The 12512-nt window shown below is 44.6% G+C and overlaps 3 protein-coding genes across 7 annotated transcripts; 2 read left to right on the plus strand and 1 right to left on the minus strand.

Moving 5' to 3' along the window:
• Nucleotides 1-448: 448 nt before the first annotated feature.
• rrp9 (ribosomal RNA processing 9, U3 small nucleolar RNA binding protein) lies at nucleotides 449-4288 on the minus strand. 2 transcript variants are annotated; one of them, XM_057031233.1, is made up of 15 exons: nucleotides 4075-4288; nucleotides 3854-3945; nucleotides 3661-3773; nucleotides 3511-3578; nucleotides 3128-3169; nucleotides 2916-3042; nucleotides 2685-2809; nucleotides 2522-2614; nucleotides 2334-2434; nucleotides 2118-2252; nucleotides 1823-1885; nucleotides 1580-1725; nucleotides 1399-1478; nucleotides 1202-1275; nucleotides 449-602 (listed from the first exon to the last, which is right to left on the minus strand). In XM_057031233.1, exons 1-15 carry the CDS (start codon nucleotides 4156-4158, stop codon nucleotides 512-514), a joined length of 1434 nt encoding a protein of 477 aa, XP_056887213.1. In that variant the 5' UTR covers nucleotides 4159-4288; the 3' UTR covers nucleotides 449-511. The 2 variants fall into 2 exon arrangements, with proteins under 2 accessions (XP_056887213.1, XP_056887212.1); XM_057031232.1 differs by having other exon boundaries at nucleotides 1568-1725.
• A 153-nt stretch (nucleotides 4289-4441) lies between these two features.
• LOC130524799 (uncharacterized) lies at nucleotides 4442-6826 on the plus strand. Of its 3 annotated transcripts, none has more exons than XM_057031239.1 (6): nucleotides 4442-4732; nucleotides 5035-5195; nucleotides 5285-5441; nucleotides 5667-5842; nucleotides 5956-6184; nucleotides 6255-6826. In XM_057031239.1, exons 2-6 carry the CDS (start codon nucleotides 5043-5045, stop codon nucleotides 6410-6412), a joined length of 873 nt encoding a protein of 290 aa, XP_056887219.1. In that variant the 5' UTR covers nucleotides 4442-4732; nucleotides 5035-5042; the 3' UTR covers nucleotides 6413-6826. The 3 variants fall into 3 exon arrangements, with proteins under 3 accessions (XP_056887219.1, XP_056887221.1, XP_056887220.1); XM_057031241.1 differs by having other exon boundaries at nucleotides 5288-5441; XM_057031240.1 differs by lacking the exon at nucleotides 4442-4732 and adding an exon at nucleotides 4840-4861.
• Nucleotides 6827-6842: 16 nt separating this feature from the next.
• Nucleotides 6843-10938, plus strand: LOC130524797 (probable G-protein coupled receptor). 2 transcript variants are annotated; one of them, XM_057031234.1, is made up of 3 exons: nucleotides 6843-6969; nucleotides 7120-7421; nucleotides 9332-10938. In XM_057031234.1, exon 3 carries the CDS (start codon nucleotides 9393-9395, stop codon nucleotides 10677-10679), a length of 1287 nt encoding a protein of 428 aa, XP_056887214.1. In that variant the 5' UTR covers nucleotides 6843-6969; nucleotides 7120-7421; nucleotides 9332-9392; the 3' UTR covers nucleotides 10680-10938. The 2 variants fall into 2 exon arrangements, with proteins under 2 accessions (XP_056887214.1, XP_056887215.1); XM_057031235.1 differs by lacking the exon at nucleotides 6843-6969 and having other exon boundaries at nucleotides 7106-7421.
• The last annotated feature ends 1574 nt before the right edge of the window (nucleotides 10939-12512 follow it).

The raw sequence follows: 12512 nt of genomic DNA on the forward strand, positions 1-12512 counted from the left end.
TTATCTCATCCAGTTTATTTTAAAATAAAATGTCATCCTCGTTTGATTCAAGAGCCAGTATTTCCTCACCATGAACCAGCCGACATGAAGCTCTATCAGGACACCTGCAGGGGATCTGGGCTAAATGCAACAGACAGCGCATCACTAATAAAGAATTTCAACACGGGAGCTACTGTAATATCCGTGAATGTCAGCTGACGGACTGAGATCATGCTGTTAGCTGTCGACAGAAAGTCCTGCTCAGACTATGGATCCTGGAGACTGCAGGTAATGCTATGGTCGGATCAATAACTGAAGCAGGAACAATTAACATGAGAAGTTTGGCTTCTGCCGCATCTCCGAGTCATGATGGTGCATTGATTTTTAACCCCGACACGGTTGCTGCCGCGCTTATAAAGCCTTTTGGCTGTTAAAATCTAGAAAACAATTTTAGAAATAAGACGATCAATGCAGCACAATACATTAACAGTTTTTAATTAAAAAAAAAACAAAACAAAAAAACTACATTTGGTTACTGAGACTCTGGATTTGGAGCTCTCCTCTTAAGAGGAATTATGTAAATTCCATTTTTGGCCTCCTTTATTCTCCACCATCGACCCAACCTGCAGAGAAAATAAATAGATTTCATCAAAACTTTTTGAAAATACTTTAACTTTAAAAATGGTTTCATTCAATTGTTTTGAAGACTGGATTCTGAAACTGACAGGAGCCGTTTGCACTTCCTGTTCAGCTATTTGTATTCAATGCATCAATACTGAGAGTTTGGGTTCCGTATTGAGGTTTATTAAAAGCAAAAGGTAAAAAACCAACATGATTACCAACTTTAGGTCGAAGAGCTTTAGAATTACAGCTCTTCTTCCAATTTGTTGCTCCCAGTTTTGTTATGTTCACTTATTGATAAAAAAAGGTATTTTCTTTAAAATCAAGAATTAGTCACCACAGTGTAACTTTCTTTTTTTAAATGAATATATAATCTTGCAAACATTACCAAGCAATGCTAGTTCATATTTACGAAATACCAATAACTATTATCATCATTACACCTGTCGTTCTTAAATCTCCCCCCAAAATTGACCATTAGAATAAAACCACAACACCGCCACCTAGTGGACATTTTAAATTACTGAAAACAATTTCGCTGGCGAAACAGTTAACGTGGTCAGGACAGTTACCATGGAAACAAGCCCATGAGATCATTTACCTGTGTTCCTGTCCAACTCCTGCCACCAAAAAGCGACCTGAGCTGGAAAACTTTAGACTGTTAACAAACCCAGGCTGTTGGAGAAAACACACCAACATACAAAAAAAATAAAAATCAGATATTTCCAGAGCGCAGCTGTATTAAATATTTGACTGTATCAAAGATTTAGAAATTGAATGCAAGTTGCAAGAGCATACCACTGGTATACTGAACAGAGGCTCCAGACCACGGAAATTCTGTGCACATTTCCACAACTGCACCAGTGAATTGTGTGAACCTGCACAGAAAAACATTGTTAATATTCATCTCTATAGATTAGTAGATCAGTCACACAAAACCAGTGTTTCTATGAGGGATGATTCTCACAGCCGGAGGCACCTGAGGCGACTGTGTCGGAGTTCTGAAGCGCTGCGACCGAGGCCACCCAATGAGGCTGCTCCAGCCCCGCATCACCGTGGCAACCGTGAGCCTGCTTCACGGTGCTGAGAGGTTTCTTCCTGTTGACACTCCAAAGGCACACGGAGCTGAGAGTCATGCAGAGATGAGGAGAGGGGGTTCAAAAAGAGGGAAATGCAAATGAGGAAGAACGTGTGAAGGCAGCAGATGCTGCAGCCGCCTCACCCGTCGTCTGCTCCCGTTATCATGTGCTCCTCGTTTATAAGCTGGACACAATCAATGGAGCCCCTGTATGACGACAGAATATTAAGATGCTCCTTCTGTATTCACACAGGAAGTGGGCAGTTCAGACACTTATCGGGAGGATATCATCTCATAAAACACCCAATTAACAATGTTTCTAATTAACATCATATAGAGATTATCACTGATGTTTATGTCTACTATGGACTCTTTATTTTCCAGACATCCATCTTCTCCTCTTCATGGTTACATGTGGTAGAGGGGCAGACCGACTCACTCGTGGCCGTGAAACACCAGCTGAGATTCCTCGGCTATCTTCCACACCCTCACTGAGCGATCCCTTCCTCCTGTGGTCACGCAACGCTCGCGGCTCAAGCAGTCCAGTCCCGTGATGGCGTCCTGATGACCGAATCTGCAGCAAGGCAAAAGTTATGGTAAGCGCAGGTAGCATTTTTACAAACCATAGAAACTATAGGATGTTTAACCCCCTCACAGAGTTTCCACATATGCGTTCTCGTCTACGTTCCACACTTTGACCGAACGGTCGTGAGATGCGCTGTAAAGGTCGTGAGATCCTCGCCTGAAGGAAAGACCCTGAAACAAAATGAACATGAGCCAACAGAAGACCTCAGAGTTGCACCATATATAATCCATTCTGTGGAGAGAACGAGAGGACTTTACCGACACGGGGCCTTTGTGTCCTGTGAATTTATACAGATGTTTGCATGTTTCCGCTTCCCAAATCATTATCAGCTTGTTCATATCACCAGTGGCCTACAGAAAAAAATGGATTATTGGTAGAAAATGAAGGTGCATTTCTGCAAACAGGAGCAGGACTTCTTACCAAATATTTAGCATCTGATGAGACAGCCATGCACAGGATGTGACCAGTGTGCCCAACATGTCGGTCCTCTGTTCCTTTCCTTCCACCTGGAATTTTGTGCAGCTTCTTCCCGCTCTCGACATCCCCTGTAGAAATTTAAACCAAAAATATTAATGAAACTTTTCTTTCTTAAAAGTGTTGCTTCCATTAATCTATTCATTTTTTCCCTGCAGGATTTTAAAGTCTACTCACACTTAATAATGGAGCAATCTTTAGCAGCAGAAAAGATGTGCTTGTCATCCGAGGTGATGACCAGGCAGGTGATTGGAAGTTTGTGTCCCCTTAACAGCCTGATGTCTGAAGCATCTGGCGGCAAAAGCTGAAGGGAAAGAATAAATATGTAGAAAAAAAGGAGTCTCCAAAAATGGCAAATTTAGCAAAGATAAGATGGAGTCTTCATTTACATCTTTGGCAATAGGTCTCTGGAGTTTTCCTTTTTGTTCCAGCTGAGGAGAAATCATATTGGAAAAATAGGTTAATACCTTAGTAGAGTATGACGATAGTCATGTATAGAAGGTCAATTACGTTGAACATTTCCAGTGGCGTAAGACCGCTCCTCAATGGTGATTGTTTTAAATTCAAGGCAGAAGCTTTATTTAAAAACAGACTCCACTGAGGCAAGTTTAAAACAAAATAAAGCAAAATAATACAAAACAACTTTAATCAGAATACCTGAGGTATCACAATTCTTGTATTGTAGACTCAAAAATAGTCAACATATACTGAATTCAGTCATATAATGCTCAACTCTACACCACATCCATGGCATTAAATGAAAGCCTCTTACCACTTCTTCTTGAAGTCTTCCAGCAACCAAATCACTTTCAAACGTCTCGTCATCTGCTTTCTGTTCCTCTGAGAAAGGTAATTTTATACAATAAATACCCGTGTTTGTATTGAGTAAAGTTATAAATCTTTATGCACAGGGCAAACTCACCTTCCTCCTTTAACTGGTCAATGTAAAGCTTGGCTAGTCTTAGTTTCTTCTCCTGGGGAGTTTCTTCATACTCTTGCTCCTCGATAGGACGCCTCTTCTTGGGCTCCACATTACTGTAAAAGAAACATGCATTGTAATTAATACACATGAGGTGGATGGTGGAGCTCTTTTGAGTATAACATCAGAAACGAACCTCTCTGTCTCAGACTCGCTGGAAATCTCCTCGTTGTATTTGGAGTTGGGTTTCGTTGCTCGAACTTTTTTTCCGCCAGAGTCACCATCAACCTGCAATAGGAAATAATGGTGGCGGAATATGGTTCAGATGACAATAACAAACACTGTTAAGGTGCCGCATCAACCTTCTGAAAAGTTTCATTTGATTTAGCTTCGTTGCTAACAGCTCAGCTCACTTACCTTTCGTTTAGACGCCACTGCAATCTTTCCTTTTTGAGCTAATTTTGGCTTTTGTTTTGCCCTTATAAAGAAAGACGAAGACATGTTCAAATACGTTTAAAGGGTTTTAAATCCAAAGATAACTGCAGGTAAAGATAACTCTACAGTCTGGGTTGAAAATCAACATTGTACCCACATGGGTGTACTACAACCAAACTTGACGGCGCTGTCGTTTGATCAAACGCACACTGATTGGCTTAATTTTGGTCTCCAACCAAATGGTCCCGCCTTTTACCGAAACTCCGAACATCAATTGGATAGTTTTTAAGCGTGGTTGTGCAGGAAACTGTACTGTGGAAAAATGCTTCCCACGGGAATAGGTAACTGAATGTTCGTTCCGCGTGTAAGTGTTCCTGCTGCTTAAACGTCACATCAGGGTGCTGTTATAAACATGTGTTCTATACTAAATAAAACATATATATAGTAGTAGCATTTCACAATTGTTTGCCCGGAATCATATGGCGTGGGTGTTAAAAGTGAGAGATAATTGTGTCAGGATCGATAAAGTGTAGTACTGCAGTAGTACTACTACTTCCTCCACTACGCAGTATTTCCATACTGTACCGTGTCTGCGCTCGGTGAGAGCTGAAACTGTTTATCCTTGAGGTCCAGCGGACAGGTGAGCCTCATATAAACCGTCTAATATTACATATCAATGAATGCAGGATTTAATAATAGTTTGTATGGCTGGAGTGGAGCCGGCTGGTAGTTACGGAAGCCTGTGGTTGAGGAGGCACAAGGGGCTGAGGTTTGCAACTGAGCTAACTTTTTATTATTATTGTTTTTATTAATATAATCCCTTGCATTTGAGAGTTTAGGACATGAAGCAACGTTGAGTGGGAAGTTCGACTGGAGGCTCTTCTTCGCATGGAGTTAAAGCCGCGCTTGGTGTGAAAGCTGATAGGATCCTTTCTTTCTCAGGTTGACAGATGCCCCCCAAGAGAGAGGCAACAACTTCAGTGCAGGCACCAATCAAGGTGATAAAGATGGACGGTGATGCACAGGACTTCAGCTGTGAGTCAGAGAGTGATAAATATAGGTTAGCTGAAGAGCCCAGTTATCCACTGTTTACCAACGCCGAGGTAAGATCTTGATGCAGATTAATTCTACATGAATTACAGATATAAAAAACTGGATAATAGTTTGATCATGGTCCTGTCATATTTTACAGCAGGAATCTATTGACTTTGACGAGGAGAACGCTTCAAGTCCAGGAATCAGAACAGATACCATCAGTCTCCTTCTGAAAATAGAGCAACTGCAGGCCCAGCTCAAGTATGAACGCAGATGTAGGATTTTAGCAGAGCGAGAGTTAAGAGAGCTCAAAGGTGGGTGAAAAATACATTGAATTAATATCCCAACACTGAAGCCACCTCCTCTGTTTATAATATGATCAGCACAAATGACTAGTGTCAGTGGTGGCAGGAAAGGTAGTTCACGTCCCTTAATGTACAAATGAGCCTCTCATGGGTGCCTAAAATGCATGTTAGGAACACAAACACATTATCCGAGCCCAGTAAAACGAATCCAAACTGTGTCTTAACACCTTTCAGAGATGAACACTCTCATGATGCAGATGAGGCACACAGCACACGAGCTTCGAGTCACTCTGGACCATGTTCTTCAGGGAGGCGAGGCATCGTTGGTACCGCAGAACAATGAGAATAAAACCGTGTCTTTCCTGAATGAGCCTGAGGCAGAGATGAGTGCCATTCATGATATCCCAGAGGTTCGGGCGACAGCACACTCAAAACAGCTGGGGCAACTACTCTCTATATAGAGGAAAAGGAGACAGGAGTTCTGCTGTGGTGCTCCTGACTTCTGTTCTGTCTTCTTTTTCAGGACGACCACAACTTTTTGTATCTGTCTGAGCATCTTCGAGTACCAAAAAACCTTTACGAACGCATGGCGGAGGTAACGGATTACAAGAAGTACACCTCGGCCCTGCTGATGATCATTTTCGACAGAGAAACTTTAGCCACCCACTCCGTGCAGGGACGGAGGAACACTATTAATGGAGAGGATTCCCAAAAACCTCAGCTTCCTCCTGAGATCCTGCGAAGTATAATCGGTAAGAAAGCTTCACAGTGTGCTTCTTCTGTGCATGTTTTGCTATTTCTAAACACGCGTTCCTCTTCCAGATCACGTGTCGGGCAAGTTCGGTGTTGATCACAGCCAAATAAAGACGGCCATCCGCACAAAGTTGAACAACGAGGACAAGCTGTTAAAGAAAAGGCTCGGTGTGGGGAAAGTGGAACACAAATCTGTCACCGACGAGAGCTTCAGTCAAGATTTATAGAGGGGTGATTCTTAGAGCCGTTTCTTATTTGTTGGTTACCAGACCAGCTAGAGGTTGACTTTTTGGACACTTTAAGTTTATTATCCTAATTAGTATTTAATTTGGAAACATGCTCTATTCTGCGCTAGAAAACTCAATGGTTATAGCGGTGATCCAAGACTTTTAACAGCACTATATATTCTTTGTGTTGATGGTACGTACATTTCAGCCAGTGTGTGAGAATGTGTGTAGTCAAGGATAAAAAGGTCATGATGAATAGGACTGCCACTTGTACCTTGTAGTCTATCGTAAGCTTCTGTTTGTATTATGCTGTATGTGATACAAGAGCTGTGAAAATTCTGTAACTAATAACTCATCTGTGACATTATAGCTGTATTTAAACCATCTTAAGGGTCAATAAATCTTTGAAATATGCTCCTTTCTGCTTCATTTGGATCTCCTCTTTCCTTGCAGCGGTCAGTTTTGTTCTTCCAGGAGCCAACAGATGTCAGTGGTGAGTCCTGTTTGAGGAACTCAGCATCCACGACGTACAACTCCAGGAACAGACTGATGTAAAAGTATGAATAATAAAACTTGTTTTTCCTTTGCTACATCCAGACCCAAATGTGGAGTGTGTTGAAACGCGGACCACATGAATCCTGCGTAATGCTGACTACTATAGAGAGCTTGATGTGTGTGTGTGTGTGTGTGTGTGTGTGTGTAATCAGTAGGTCCTCCTTTCAGATGTCAGTCAACCAGTCACTCCCAGCTCCTCCCACCCGTGTCAATCAAACCGGCTGCACCCTCTCAGTGGACGCGCATCACATCCCCGTCCTGTCCCTGCTGGACGCAGTCCTCCAGGCTCCGGCACACTCTTGCAGTTGTTCCTGGCACGTTGCTGTAAGCGGGAGCAGCAATCTGGTGATGCTCTGGATGTCGCCACCATCCGATGGACCTATTTGTCAATGAAAGATTTGGGAGCATCTCCAATCACCAGTGATTCCAAATGAAAACCATTGTTCTTCTGCAGGTAAGTAATGACGATGCTCATCTGTTAACTTTATCTAGATTAAGGGTGATTTCCTGAAAAGTTTTGTTGGCCATCCTTTTAATTTCCAGTGCACTTTTTTGACCAATATGGAGAGACTAAAAAAACAGCCAAATGTGGTATTATACATTATATTAATTGTCAAAACCTTAGTTTGGTAGTGTTGCTGCAACCTGTTTAAGAACACTTTAGAAGAAGGGCTGCACCTTGGTTTTCTGATGACCGGAAACCTTGATCAGGCCACAAACACACTAGTTTCCCCTCTGTGACACACTGATGGAGCTCATGTTGCTATTCACACAGAGGCGTCAATGAAAATCTCAAATATTTTTGATGTACAATGAGATTTGTTTTTTCAGCGTCATTAAGGACATTTGCCCCTGTTGTTGCTGTTTGTTCGTCGGGAGGATTTGAAACAGACCGAGAAAAAACTAATCCAATTTTATTCGGGATCTGGACAGATTATTGTAATTATTCTTAATTTGCTGGGCCTTGGTGGAGTCGTGTTGGAAAATCAAAATATACGGCGGATGGCATCACGGAAGTGGCTGGAAATAGACCAGTTTATATAAATGAAATCAAATTGGTTATTAACACAACTCAGAAGGTCAGCACAAAAGCTGGGATTATAAAGTATCACCACACAGGCTGAAGCAGTCCAACACAACCAGGGGTCAAACGGCGAGACTCCATCATTCTCATTTTAGAGGTGAAAAGTAATTTGCTGATGGTGAATTATTCCTCCACAAGAAGTAAGAAGGAAGAACTTTGACTGAACTCATGAATCAGCTGCCTGACCCCATCAGGGCATCACCCCGGATTTAGGAGGATGTGGCTCTTACGCCTGGGCTGCGACCAGAACACGAGTGAAACGAGGACGCCCTTTACATAACACCTGTGCGGAATGTACGTGTTCCGGGCTTCCACGGGGATAAAACCGCCGCCTCAAACGTGAGATGCCAGCAGCTCACCGCCAGAGGAGATTACAGCAGTACAGTCTTAGTTGATCCCCCAGTGGTGAGCGGTTGCATGTATTTAGGACACAGCATCCTCCAGAGTCATTTATTTAAAACCCGATCGTGATTATCACCACGCACGCCGCCGCGCACGACGGTTCATACACAGAAAATGGGTTGAAATCAGCCAATTTAACGCCGCCCTGGTGTTTTTTTCTCTCAATATCGCATCAGGGTCGGGCCAGTTCTGGGAAGAGGCTTCCTCTTTGATGGTGACACTGGACACATATTAATCAATGCAGCCAGTTCTTCGCAGCTGGCTCAAAACAAGCCTGCTCATTATCCTCCATTCAAAAAGAATGAGGATGGACAGAGGAGAAGAAGGACGTTGGTCCATGAATTATTCCTACTGATCACAGGTCCCTATGAAATTCAGAGCACCGCTCTTTAAAAGCCCACCAGTGAATGGCTATTCCCTGTCACTAACGTGTGTGTGTGCATGTTCTTGTATGTGCTACGTATGTTTTGAGCAACAAAATAATCATTGTAGCAGCAAATTGGGACATTGTTGCAAAGTGAGGCCATTTTGGTTGGTCCCCACAACTGAAAAAGGACTGTTTGAGGATGAAGACAAGGTTTAGGATTGAGGTTTGAAATGGGTTTAGGGGTTAGGTAAGAATACCCAACGAGGATGTGTGTGTTTGTGTGTGCGTGTGTGTGAATGTGAAAGCAAGCCATATCCATATGTTTCCCTGACATGTTGTGAGATCTGATATACCTGATGATGTCATAGGGACATCCTGTGGCCTGGAATTTAAACCAGGATATAAATGAAAAAGTTAGATGAAGGTCAAGGCAGACGTTTGTGTCCCTGGGAAGGTCAGACTGACAGCTTTTCTGTTAAACGTGCTTTGATTTTGTTTTTTCCCTACACAGGAGTAAAGATTTAATGTTGGAGGCATCTGTGTCAAGTACCGTGGCGCCTTTGCTATGAGTCATGGAGCCGAGCGGTCCATTCCTGACCTCAGAACACAATGACACCGGCAGCACCGCCGCTTTGACGCCGATGCCCTCCACTCCCAGCAGGCAGATGGGCTTTCCCCTCCGTCCGTCTCACATTAAAGACCTGACTGGGATTTGCATCATGGTGACCTTGAACGTTCTGGCCCTCGTGGCCAACACCGCCGTTCTGATTGTTGTGGTAAAATCCCCTCACCTGAGGAAATTTGCCTTCGTGGGACACCTGTGCGCCGTGGACCTGCTGTGCGCCGTCTTGCTCATGCCTCTTGGGATCGTGGCCACCTCACCGTACTTTGCCGGCGTGGGCTTCACCATGCTAGAGTGCCGGCTCTACATCTTCATCAACATCATCCTCATAGCCGCCTCCATCTTCACCATCACGGCCATCAGCGTGGAGCGCTACTACTACATCGTGCACCCCATGCGCTACGAGGTCAGGATGACGCTAAAGCTGACGGCGGCGGTGTTGGCGATGGTGTGGATCGCCTCCTGCGGCCTGGGGCTCCTCACTGTATTCGGCTGGCCTGACTACGGCGGCCTGGGCTCCATCGGCGCCGCCCACTGCTCTCTGCATTGGATGCATAGCGACCACAGGCGGGTTTTCTCTGTGATCTTCAGCGTGGCCTGTTTCTGCCTGCCCGCCGTCGTGATATTCGCCGTGTACTGTAGCGTATACAAGGTGGCCCGCGTCGCCGCCCGCCAACACGGACCTCTGCCCCTGTGGACGAACAGCCAGTCCAAGCATCGCTCTGACTCCATCAACAGCCAGACGACCATCATCACAACGACGCCCAACACCCCACGGAGGACGGTGTGTGACTGGCCCTTCGGTGGAAGCAAGGCCGCCTTCACGCTGGTGGTCATCGTTGGCCAGTTCCTCGTTTGCTGGCTTCCATATTTTGCCTTCCACATCCACCAGATGTTGAGCCAAATGCACTCCACGTCCGAGGAGCTGGAGGACGGGGTCACCTGGCTGGCGTACTCCTCCTTTTCCCTCAACCCGTTTTTTTACGGGCTCCTCAACCGGCAGATCAGGGAGGAGCTCTGCAAGCTGCGGCGCTGCTACTCGGCCCGGCCGGTGGAGCTCGCCGCCTCCAGCCACGAGGGTACCGGCAACGAGAACTTCCTGCAGTTCCTCCACAGGACCAGCTGCACGGTGGAGACGCAGGCCAGCGCTGCCACGCCCAGTCCCAGGAGCACCTTGGATCAGACTGGGCCGAATGGTTTCAGGATACCGGGACAGATCCCGGAGGAGTTTACCTGAACATATCGTTACAGGTGGGCTGCTGCATTTGCAGACTGGGACTATCACAATAATCCTGCAGAGCTATTGAGAACCTTTCTGTCATGAGGGTGGAAAGAGACCAGAGGATTAAAAAAAAAAGATTTTTTATGCTGTGATTTACGGTGAAAACAGACGGAAGAGGTTTATTGTGATTTATAAAAAGCTATTAATGGTTTATAAGCGCCGATTTGCAGGGATGACTGTAACCGTGGGGAGAAATAAACATGTTGTATAAACACGTTGTTTCTGTTTATTCCACATTGTGGAACATTGAGCTACTTGTGGTCTTCAGGAGTAAACGGTCATGTATTTAACGAGGGGAATGTCGGGCCGGAGCATCCATGTGTGCCGATTGATGCGTGTGCAAGAGTCACGAGCGTTACTTTTGAAACAGTTGCTACCCGATCAGCCTGCTGCAGGAAGAAAAGCAAACAAGCGGAGATATCTAAATAAATAAATAAACAGCATAAATATTCTTTTCGAAGGAGTTTACTTTTATTTGAATTGCATTGTTGTTGTTGTTGGACTGGATTTAAGTGACATCAATTTTCTTTGCACAAAATAAAGGATCCACATCATTGCTAACATTAGCACTCCTTCCTGATGGTAAGAAATGATTCCCAGCAGGATGCAGAACCCGGCCTAGAGGATGGACCAGTGTCGGCCCCCCCACCAGGCTGCCATCAGTGTCCTCTCTCAGAAGGTCTCTGGACGTCACATTCCTGACGCGAGCCGGCAGAAATGTACGCAAGTGGATTTCCGCTCATCCCCTCTGAGCACAATAAAACAGCAAAAGCAGACCTGGGCACGGACAACACTGACTGACAGCAGCGTCGCACATTACTTATGGCAATATTGTGCACAGTAAATGGGGATATTGATCCAGCTCAACCCTATCAATAATTACTGATCCTTACATTTAAAAGCAGAACATCAACCCAAACTCTAACCAAGAGCAGGCCCATTAGCCTGACCTCACACACCCACACACAGTAATCCAAAAATATAGACACCAGACATTTATATAGATTGGATTGTGTCTCTATATGGTCCCTGATGCTAAAGAGACGCCGGCTGCTGCATTTAAATGCGTCGATGATGATGATAGACGCAGTGCACAAATATTAGCAGACTCTCGGATGAAGGTCAATCAAACACAAACGCTGCTGATTGAACACAAACACAAACACAAACGCTGCGTGTCCACATGCTCTCTTGCACAGAAATGATGGATTAAAGTGAGATCCAGTCACCATTAAACAGTACATGTAGCCGAATGTTTTTGTTTACATGGATAATTCAAGATCAAGGCGTGAATTCTTATGTTTTCCTCGGGGTGATTACATGTTATTTAAGAGTTACTTAACATTAATCCATAAAATAAATATTAATGGATGTGTTGGAAGTTGATAAAATACAGTTTAAAGGGTCGATTGCCTGTTTGATCCTTACATGGCTGAGCTTCATGAATATTTAGTCCAGGGACGTCTTCAAGTTGCCAATTAAACTCGAGACCCTTCCGCCTCATTTGGGGTCTTTTATTGAGTCCGGTTACATCACCTCTTCTGCTCTCTACAGCCCTCGCTGATCAAACAGGTGAAAAAACCAACGAGGCCGTGACCTGAGTTCAGCCGGCGTGCTTTGTTCGTCTTAATCAGGGAACATGTTGTGCTTGAAACACAAAGAGGCTCTGTGAGGCTGCACAGACACGGGTGATAAGAGCAGCACTCCTGGAGAAACCTGTGATTGATGCCGCTGCCACAGCCAGCGCTTGTCATTAGAGGAGCAGAAGCCTCCTCCCAAATCATCAAG

Source organism: Takifugu flavidus, chromosome 4 (genome assembly GCF_003711565.1).
Source record: "Takifugu flavidus isolate HTHZ2018 chromosome 4, ASM371156v2, whole genome shotgun sequence".
Taxonomy (NCBI): Eukaryota; Metazoa; Chordata; class Actinopteri; order Tetraodontiformes; family Tetraodontidae; genus Takifugu; species Takifugu flavidus.